Source organism: Limulus polyphemus, unplaced genomic scaffold, assembly GCF_000517525.1.
Source record: "Limulus polyphemus unplaced genomic scaffold, Limulus_polyphemus-2.1.2 Scaffold307, whole genome shotgun sequence".
Classification (NCBI taxonomy): Eukaryota; Metazoa; Arthropoda; class Merostomata; order Xiphosura; family Limulidae; genus Limulus; species Limulus polyphemus.
The window spans coordinates 189,115-200,572 of NW_013665917.1; the positions used below are offsets into that span (position 1 = coordinate 189,115).

At 31.9% G+C, this 11,458-nt stretch overlaps 1 protein-coding gene across 1 annotated transcript in view; it reads left to right on the plus strand.

The window, feature by feature from the left end:
* The window catches only part of LOC111085278 (MFS-type transporter SLC18B1-like), a 34,689-nt gene that overhangs the window by 16,271 nt on the left and 6,960 nt on the right, over window positions 1-11,458 (plus strand). Inside the window, exons 6-11 of the mRNA XM_022383087.1 lie at window positions 2,205-2,295; window positions 2,746-2,900; window positions 3,173-3,271; window positions 4,082-4,173; window positions 6,918-7,013; window positions 8,735-8,812. Coding sequence (XP_022238795.1) covers window positions 2,205-2,295; window positions 2,746-2,900; window positions 3,173-3,271; window positions 4,082-4,173; window positions 6,918-7,013; window positions 8,735-8,812 — 611 coding nt within the window. The remainder of the gene's footprint in view (window positions 1-2,204; window positions 2,296-2,745; window positions 2,901-3,172; window positions 3,272-4,081; window positions 4,174-6,917; window positions 7,014-8,734; window positions 8,813-11,458) is intronic.

The window sequence follows — 11,458 nt, forward strand, 5'->3', positions numbered from 1 at the left end:
GTAACAATATTTAAACTATAAAGTTGCAAATTATGAATTAATTATATTGTTCTTTCTCAGATAGATAATTTCCAAAATGGCCAAAGCTATACCTTGTATACCACAATGATAAAATTTATCCTCAGGTAGGTGTAAGTCTGAATGAAGGCTTATGACACTAAAAATCGGGTTTCGATAACCGCAGTGGGCAGAGTATATATAGCTTATTGTACGGGTTTCCGGTTAACAACAAACAAACAATCTAGTTTATCCAGAATGTGTCATGTTGTTGTACAGTATCGAAGGCCTTTGATAGGTCTCAAAAGACACAATACCAGAACTAAAGGAAACAATTGTACCTTTCACAAATATTTCATTTTTTACTACCATGGTTTATCCTGTAATGTATTAATAAATAAGATATTATTGAAACGTACAATTGTCCTTGTTTTCCTCAATTCTGTAATTATGGAGTTTCACCAAGTACCGACGGTCTCAAGTGTTAATTATAACACGCTACCAGAATCTAAGGATTCTAGTAGTGTATCATAAATCTCTAACTGACACTGTAAGAACAATAGATGATTTTACGAAAGCCGAATTGACATGATTTTAAAACAGCATTAGCTATCTGGTATAAATTATCTTTTCAAAAATTCTTGAAGAATAAGAAAACACTGTATCATGTGAAAAATCTGATTTAAATACAGGAATTACTTTAACTATCTTCCAAACATTTGGGTAATACCTAATTACTAAGCAATCTTTATAAATCACACAGACTAGTAGTTAAAACCTGTCCAGATATGTTATAAACTTGTTGATTATGACTTCAGGACCTCTGGTCTTATGAATATCCGCTCCATTAACGAAACTAAACATCAATGGAAACAGGATTTAAGAAGACTGATTTATACTTAACATTATAAAGAAAACTTTCAATTCCAACGGTTGCGTTTTTTAATGATAACTAACTTACTGACTAACTAACGTACTGTCTGATTTACCCACTAACTGACCAACATACTTGTGTTGCTGTATTAAGTATTCGTTTTTCCCAAGTTTAGCTCACCACTATTAAACCATTTAAGTTGATAATTATTTACACACGAATAAGTTCTTGTGCATGTTTGAAATCTAACTTTTTGAATAAACATTTGCATTATTATTCGTTTACTTCTAGATCCGGATTTTTTATTTATTTTTACTTCTGTCAAAGCAGATCACTTGATGGTTTGCATAAATTCACGGAAATGTGTTTCATGAACATTGAATCTTGAAACATTTAATCAATATTGTTTCCGTTTCACCACAAAGAATCTTCCCAGTTCTGTGTATGTATTAAAAATTTCTACATCAAATCAGTCATTAACAATATTCTTAGCACCATCATAATAAGTACATGATCTTTGTGGGTGTACGTTGTTTAAAAATCAAGCATAATTGCTAAATTACGTTCACGCACACGATATAAACAAAATAGTAGAAGCACAAACTAGAACAAAAAAGTCGTTAGTCATGTAAAACTACGGATTATTATCTGGCGTTTCTTCAAATGTTCTCTTCTTGAAGCATTGCAAGAAACGTTTATTACGAGGTCGTAGTTGGAGTTCATAAACCGTATAATTCGTCGTGCTATATTTACTTTAAAGGAGCTTTGGAGGTAGTGTTTTCTTTCGTGTAGAACAGTGTTCGGCGTGTAAATCAGAAGAAAAAAGACTGTTAATAAGGTGACAAAAATATCTGCAGCAACTTTATTACTTCTAATTTCCATACATTTAGTATTATTTCATCAATTCATTACCAGTTGCCGTATTCTGTACAACTTTAGAAAGAACTTAGAACTAAAACTACCAACACAAATGCTAGTTAATTATGTGTATCCTTTTGAAAGAACTTACAACGCTAAAATCCGAAGTTCGATTATCCTTGGTGGACAGGGTGCAGATAGCTTATTGTTTAGCTTTGCACAGAGAAAGTAATTTGTTGGTAAACGAAGCATTAAGTTTGGGTATCCTTTAAATAAAAACCATTTATGTGGGTTTTTATTCTTTTTCAACAAAGGAGAAGTATTTTTTATTCATAATACACATGTTAGTACATTTACAATATGGTGATAATGTCGTATTAGTGCTTATTTTATGTATTCTGATAATCAGGTTTAACGAACGAAAGTGCATTAGCTTGAAGTTAAGATCACTTTTAAACATAACTTTTTTTTCTAGATAGGAGGATATCATACACCCTTTACAGTTTTTGGAACATTAATTATTCTCACATCAAGTGTTGCTGTGTGGACTGTTAGCACAGACCACGGTGAGTAAAACCCGGAAAATCGCTGAACTGATATTATAAAATGTGTTATTAATATATAACTCATTATTCATAAAGATACGCAACTAATACTTGTCTATGTTGTTCATTTTGTACTAAAATGACTGTTTCTTTTTCCTACATGTACTAATTAAAAACGGATAAAACATTTTAACTTTAACAAATTTATGGTTAACAAATAATAAAAAAAAATAATCCAAGAACATGGAACTCAATGCATGATTATAATATGTTGTTAGGATTATTTATACATCACATGTGAAGTAAAATACAATTATATAACAAACCTGGATGAGAAGCATCACGTTTTCTTTTTACAGATATTCATTATGGAGAGAAGTCCAATGGTGTAACATTTCGATAATATATATGTGCATCCTATAAAACAAATTGGATACTTATCATCACGTTTTTTTGTTGTTTTTTCCACAGATAGTCAGTCTGGAGAGAATTCCGCTTCTCTGACAGTTCGAGAATATATGCGCATCCTGAAGTTACCAGCAACCATTCTCGCCATGATGTGTGTAACCTTGAACGTCGTGGCTGATGCTTTTATTTTAATTACTCTTAGCGACCATTTGAAGCAGGTGATGAAACAACAATCTTCTTTGTCTTCTATGAGATAAAAATTATTTCAAATATCGATTTATTTACCTACGAGAAATAATAATTAAATTACATCACAATTATTACTTGCCGTTAACAGTTATCTAAGTTGTGAAAGACAGTTTTCACTTGTCATTTCAATAATTTTGTTAATATTAATCAGAAATGTATAAATAAACGAACATATGTGCCCTGATCATGCAAGGTTTTCTTTCCTTCTGTATAATTAATTAGTTACATCTTTTCTTTTTAGTTTTCTCTGCATCCCTTGGAAATTGGTTGTATCTATCTCTGTTTATTCTTGTCCTACTCCTTCAGTTCCCCAGTTGCTGGAAAATTAGCAGATAAATGGGTAAGTTCCATGTACACTTAAACAGCATTAGTAGCTATTGCTAATTCAAAAATATTTCAGAAATGGATACATTGGACCGTTTTCTGTTTCAAATATAAATATTTGTGGAAATGATTTTCCCTTAACACTTGCAATTAAAAACAAACAGTTACTTTGGTGTCTTTTTTTTAAAGAAAATATTGTCTGTTCTGTTTTTTAAAATTCTAAAACTGTGTTTTATGTATAAATTTGACCCTGTCGCACTTTATTCAGTTGTTCGTCCTCTTTCGAACGCCTATAAAATAAAAACAAAACAGATTAAGAAGTATATTGCATGGCTAAAAAAACTGTATATTTTCTTGGCTCTGTACAGATGTAAAATCCACATGCTTAAGGAATCCCACATCTGAAGATATACCGTACGACATTAAAATTTGTACATTATTTCATCTTACATTTGAGTTAGTTTTCTAATAGGTTTAAAGTTTATCTGGATATTGTGTTATAAAAATGACTGTAGTCTAACGCACAGTTTCTAGCCTTAGCTGACAAAATGAGTACAACTCAGACTATAGTTTACAATTATTTTTAAATTCATTTTTCAAATATTGGTACTATCTAATTTTGTTAATCATTCACAATTAAGTGTTTTAAACACGGTAGGCATCTTCACTAAGTCACGAGATTCTAAAGAATGAAATATATAATGATAATATGAATATTTGCTTATCAAAATATAGAAAAAAATTTCAATATCATATTGATTTTAGAGGTTTTTTCTGTATTCTGAAAAATAACCACACACTTTCATTATGTCCGTTATTTCAACAGAAACTGGAATACATTCTTCAATGCATTGGATCTCTTATACTAGTTGTGGCCTTTACGTTGATTGGTCCGATTGCATTTCTTCCAATCTCTCCGTAAGTTTATGTTTCAAAACTTGGTAGAATGTACATTCTTGAATGCACCATTTTGTGATCATTATTTATATCAATTTCAAACGAAAATTTTAACTAGTGAAACACTGCAACAAAATGAGTCTATATATTTTAAAGATTTCATTTCTTTTTCACCAGAGGCGAAATTGGTCTCTACATCACAGGTTCTCTTTCCAATTTCACCTTTGGTGAAAAAGAAAATAAAGATATAATATCGAATAACGAATTCGACGTAATGTCATAACATTATTCACTTGCCTCGTTTAATTTAGGTTAGTATATGGTGAAATAAAACGGATTCAAAAACTTATTGAAAATGAGAGTCTAAAGAACTGTGTAACACTGATTCAAAATGTATACTTAAAACGCTGTCTTTTGTAACTGTATGGAATAATACAATGTGAAACATTTATATTAAGATGTATATATAGTGTTTAAAGTAGAACCAAACGCATTAACTTAATAAATGCTGTTAAACACACTCACACAAGTTTAAAACGTTTTCAAAAGTCATTTAAAATTATCAAATATGTGTTTATTGGATTGTATTACAAACATCACAACTTTCCACACTCAGAGCGCAGCCTTACATAACAGCACATGTTTCTACACTCAGAGCATAACCTTATACTGAGTAATATCTGACAGAAAAACATCTGAAAATTCTCATTTAGATACAAGTTGCTTTGGAATGCATAAAACACTTTATAATACTAACAAGATTTATGTAAAATAGAAGCGCTTTACTTACAATTATTATAAACAATACTGTTTTTTTCAAGAGGAATCTACTTAATTATCAAACATACATAAAGTTTTTAAAATAGCTTTGGGTGGGAATATTACATTTATTTGCGTACAGTGTTTTGTTTATAACACTGAGACATGATCAAGCACAACACTAATGGTGAATCTCTTCAAAATGCATAGTAATTACTTACGTCATTCCAAAATATTAATTTGAGCAAATACTTAATACAGTCTCAAAAATTACACTTGTATGTAATCCTAAAATTAGGTATGTCTTTAGCTATGTGTAGGTTTCATGTGTCTCGTCGTGATGTGTTGTAGTTTCGGCAATTAACAATTAACTGACCTGTAATGACAGTAATTAATGACTGGCAGTGAAAGGGGGTCATTAGAGCTGTGTAAAGTTTAGATGGTAAACAAAAACGGAGACAAGTCATAGCAATGGAAGCTTGAGCATGCTTCACATAATTGGCCTATACCTTGCCAAGGTAATAACCAGTCCAGTGACCAACAACCCAATATGAGCTATAGGACATCAACATGAATGGTTATCAGTTACCAAACAGTAAGGAAGAGACTTCATGAGTCAGATTTCAGGACAAGAAGACGTATTTCAGTCTTGCAGTAACCCTTTTGACCCTGTATTGAAGTTACCAAAATTAGCAATAACATAGGATGTTTGGATAATTTTTCAAGATTTCGTAGTTTAATTATTGATCGACAGGTTCGTCTTTGGAGTAAAAGCAGTGGGGGATATGCTCGGTGCAACATCATTGAATATCACAGTTTTTGGTACTAGTTCATTATGGTGAAATAAAGAGATTATCGAGATTCCGAAGGTCAGATTTACTGCTCGACCTTTTTCGGTCAAACTGATACAGAGTAATATTAATTTTCATACTGCCAGGACTGTTATGGACTACCTTAAACAAGAAACCATTAGGATCATCAATTGACCAGCAAGAAGTTTTGGTCTGAATCACATAGTAAATCCTTGGACTTGTATGCCTTATCCTAAGCTTGATGTTGTACTGACGGGACAAAACGTCGTCCATCTATTGATCAGAATCATATCCTTAACATGCAGGGACTGTATCAATATCAAAAGGGCTCATAATCACCAACGAATACACTTTTTACCAAATGTGATTCTTTCATATAGGTTGACTAGTCAAACCTTAACTCTAACCTGTTTGTAACTCGACATTTATTGTAAATGAAACTGGCAATACCTATTTTAGCTGTGTTGTGCATCTGGCTGTAGAACATTTTGACAACACAATCTTGTCTTTTAATTTTTTGAGTAGTTTCTAGATTTTTAGCATCTTAAATTTTTACAGTTCATCATATACAGGTCCTTTTTAATTTTCATATTAAGATGATTATGTTGATAATTAACTTCGTTCAAGACACTGTAGGTTAAAATTTATCGTCAGTTCAGTATACACTTGACTTAGATTTACAAGTTTTTAATTTACACATATAATCTGATTTATTATATATATATATGTTCTATTTTATATTATCCATGCTAGTGGTCTAGTTTTTTGTTTCATCTTATTAATTTTAAATACTGCTCAAGACAAACTACGAAATGAATCGTTGTCATTATAACGCATTCCAGTGTTATAAGATAACAGATTTTTAGTACATAAACAAACTGTTATTGCAGTGCATGTATTACAGTTTTAAGGTTCTGACTATTCAAACAAAACTTATCGTAATCCATATTACGGTATTTTATGGTGTTGAGTTATAGATAATAAGCAGCTTGTTATTTAAGTGCATGTATTATAATGATATAATCTTTTCATTTGCATTAAAAACTAAATTTTAGTACAATGATATTACTGGCCTATATTAAGCAAAATAATTGTTATTGCAGTTATCACGATAGTATAGATACTATAATATATTTTAATGGAAATAACTGTTCTAAAATTTATTTAATGCATTGAAAAATATTTATTCAACAGTTGTGTGTGGTTGGTAACCGCTGGTTTGTTGCTGAAGGGACTAGGGGCAGGTCCTCTCATTTCCTGTTCTTATTCAGCGTGTCTGCGATTTGCCAGGTACATCCTCTTATTTCCTGTTCCTATTCAGTATGACTATGATTTTCCAGATAAGTCCTCATCGCCTCTGGTTATTCAGTGTGTTTTGTGATCTTCCAGGTAGGCCTTCGAACCTCTTTTTTTATATTCAGGTAAGTCCTATTATTTTCTGTTCCTACTGAGTCTGTCTGCAGTCTGCCAAGTAGGTCCTTTATTCTCCTGTTCCTAATGAGTCTGCCACGTAGGTGCTCTTATCTTCTGTCTGCCACGTAAGTCCTTTTATCTTCTGTTCCTATTGAGTTTGCCTGTGATCTGCCAGAAAGATGTTCTTAACTCCTGTTTATAATGAGCGTGTACGCGGTCTTCAAAGTAAGTTAATTCACAGTTCCTAGACAGTCTTCTGCTGTAGACTGTTTCATCTTCTGTACTTATACAGCATGTCTGCGATCTGTCAGGTACGTCCTGATACCTACTGTGCTTATTCAACATGTTTGCGATCTGCTAGGGATGTCATCTCATCCTCTGTTCATATTCTATTTTCTGCAATATACCAAGTAGGACTCCTTCATCTCCTGTTCTTATTCAACATGTCTTCGGTTTACCAGCTAAGTCCTCTGACCCTTCATTCCTATTAAGCCTGTCTGCGGTATAACAGGCAGGTTGTTTCATCTTCTGTTTCTATTCAGCAAATTTGAGGTTGCCAGGTAAATTTAGTTAATTACCTCTATAACTATTCTCGCTCATAGATTTTCATTTCAGACTCCCTCTATATAAGTCCAGATGTACGGAGAAACGTATCGAGATCTGTGTACGTATAATGCTACATTTCATAACCTACTAAATTCGTTTGCATAAGATAGTCATGAAGGTAACTGCATTAAACATTTCATGAACACTTAATTTTTTTTCTAGCTGAAAACGCTTATTTAAATCAGTGAAGATAATAAATGTAAAATAAAATGATTTAAAGCTACATTGCGTATCATCATAAGAGATATATATAACATTTCAGAGAATGTTAACGTTGTAAATTTATTACATAGAATTTAATAAAATAATTTTAACCCAATTCGTTGAACGGTTATTATCAATTATAATTCTCTGTGTAATAGTTCAACTTATTTTTGGTAAGAGAGTATTTGTATTTTATGTTTATGGCAAATCTATTAATACTATTAGCCACCATTTCTAATTTTGAATTAGTTAGCAGCACTTTACCACTCACCATCTACGCTAAGGGGTTTGAATATCACTCTTATAATTCCCCCCACAACCCAAAATGCAGAAATTATTTTGTGATATCATAAAGAATCGAACTCGGCTCACTAGCTCTACCACAAGGCTAATCCGCACCCTGGCGGTAGAGAACTTAATATAAGGATTATTTATTAGTGTGGAAATAAAGTAGATTCATGATAATCATCATTACGATACATCCGTCACAAGCATACCTAAATTTATAACAAAAATAACAAGTTTGTCCTGAGGTCAATGAACAATGTGTAAAACAAGTAAATAACATCTTGAGTAAATCAATGCCATTATATCTTTGAAAATAGTAAATTAAAAATAACCCTTTAGATCTCTTTAATAAAAAGTATAGTCAGGCAAGTTACCTTTCCAGAGTGTCATAATTGGTCGATTCTTCTTCAATCTAGAGTTGTGATACTTGGCTAATAAAATATGTTTAAACGTAACCACTGTTAGTGTAAGAATTGCAACTTCTCTCTTGATTATTTTAGACAGAAAGGAAGATTTTCAGAAGACTTCAGAACATATAGTCTCGTCTCTTCTGTTATTTCTTTTTGCATTCCTCTTGGGTAAGTATGAATAGCTGTACAAATGTGGTAGTTTGATGTAGAATTGATTTAAAATTAAACCTTTAAATCCAGTAACTTCTATTTAATATATATATATATATTTATTTACAGTACATTTTGTGGGATAACTATGTAATTTAGTTTCGTTACCATTTTCTTGCTTTTAACTGTCTCAAATACATTTTAAAGATTTATGAATTAAGTTTTTTTATCCCCGGTGGCTCAGCGGTTAGCTTGAGGGTTTATAACGCTAAAAATCGTGGCTCTATAATCACAACAGATCTATCACTGATTTAGTGAATATTATGGATATATTAATATCAAAACAGATAATTATGACTAGAACATAAAAATCTGAGATAAACTAGCAAATAAACATAAATGCAAAACTTGAAAAGTAAAAGAAATATTGATCAAAAACCTGTGATGTGAAGAAGAAATAATTATTAAATTTTGGAAGTTTTATTTATTTCCTAACTTTAATCATTACAAATCAATCCGTGCTTATCTCTAAAGTGTTTCTTTACAACCGTATCAGTGAAAATGGCTAATATTACAAGTACTTTTTTAGTCATTTGTTTTAGTACAATGCTAAACAATGGGTTATCTGAGCTGCGTTCGCTGTTGAATTAAGTGTAAAAATATCTTTTTCATCCCACATCTGTATGTTAACATATATACGTATGTATACTGGCATCATATTGTGTGTTTTCTTTGAAGTATATTTTGTTGGTATTAGATTATTATAGATTTCTTTATGAGAAAAAAGAAATCTTACCAAGCCGATGAAAACAAAAGCAAGGATTGTAGTAGACAGGGACATCCCGAGGTTTTCCAGCATTATTCCAGCAGAAAATCCTCCAATTAAATTCCTGAATTGAAACATGTCAGATGGACTACACGTTATAATGTGATAGTTAATTCTGCTATTTGTTGGTAAAAAAGTATCCTAAGAATGGGTGATGGCACTATTTGTTGGTAAATGAATATCCCAAGGGTGGGTGGTGATGGCAAGCTTTCTTACCTCTAGTATTACAATGTTAGATTAGAAACGGCTAGTGCAGATAACTCTCATGTAGATTTGTGCACAATTCCAAACAAAGCTGTATTTTGCTCTAAAAAATACGAAATTTGGAGCAGACTAAATACATAAACTACTTGCATGAAATCTTGGTTCTAAATAATGAGAGGGCTTCCCAACATTTTGTTATGGCTAGGGAGACATTCTGAGCTGTCAATTGGTTATTCACATGTCATATATTGAAGAAAGTATATAAGGATCCGTTTCCGAAAATAGAAAGAAGTGAGCTAGGCCACTGTGTTTGATTCAGTACATGTGCGATATCTCAGCAAAAAGTAAAGATATGAGGTTTGTATTTTATATCATAGCTTGTCAATATCGGTAATTTGAGTTCCTAATTCATATAAAACTATAGACTTACTATTTTGACATCACAAACAACTCATTTGATGCAGTGCTGCATTTAACGTGGTATACGTGACACACACACAAAAATCGAAGTTTAACTGTGTTTTTAATATTTGCTTTTGAATTAAGAAATTGATTAATGAAATTCGTATCTATAGTTTGATACCAAACTTACTGACATAAATTCGTGAAATAGTAGCTCAAAAATTTCGAATGCCAGTCAACAAGTAACACCACTCAGTACATGTACACACAGGTGTTTATTTGTGTAACATGCATGAGCATGTGCGTAAATGTGTTCTAAGGGCTTATTTTGTTACATTTGCAAGCAGGTGCCTATTTTCGTACATGCGTGCACACGTGTTTATTTTGTAATTCATTGTAATTTATGAGTATTTGATTATTCAACTGTATACATAAAACCTAGAAAATAAGTTTGCTATCAAACTGTAGATTATCATTCTAATTTTAGTATTCAATTTCTTAATTTAGAAGTAAATGTTTAAAATACAAAGTTTAACATCGATCTTTATGTGTCTCGTGGTATGTTGAATGCAGCACTGCTTCAAATTAGATGTTTGTGATTTTTGGAAACTGTCCCTTATATACACTTTCTTCAATATATGACATGTGAATAACCAATTAATAGTTTAGAATAGTTCAACTTCTAGTAGTTTTCTCAGCCATTTTAAAATGTTGGGAGGCCCTCTCATTCTTTCAAATCAAGATTTCAAGCCAGGTAGATTGTGTATTTAGTCTGCTCCAAATTTCATATTTTTTTAGACCGAAATACGGCTTTGTTTGGAATTCACGAGGGGTAACTGCACTAGCTGTTCCTAATTTAACATTGTAATACCAGAGGTAAGGAAGCTTGTCATCACCACCAATTGATCACTCTTGGGATACTCTTTTATCAATGAATAGTGGGATTGACCGTCACATTATAACGCCCCCACGGCTGAAAGGGCGAGTATGTTTGGTGGGACGGGGATTTGAACCCGCGACTCTCAGCATCCTAACCACTTGTCCAAAATACAGCTTATTTACTAAGCTTGATAAATTATAGTGGAATTCTATGACATCGATAGAGTAATTTATGATTTTATGGTTATTCAACTGTATACATAAAACCTAAAAAAGAATATTATTTTATTTCATATCCTCCACTTGCGAAATTATAAAAGGCTTAGCAACCTACCTCAAACATCAAATGAGTA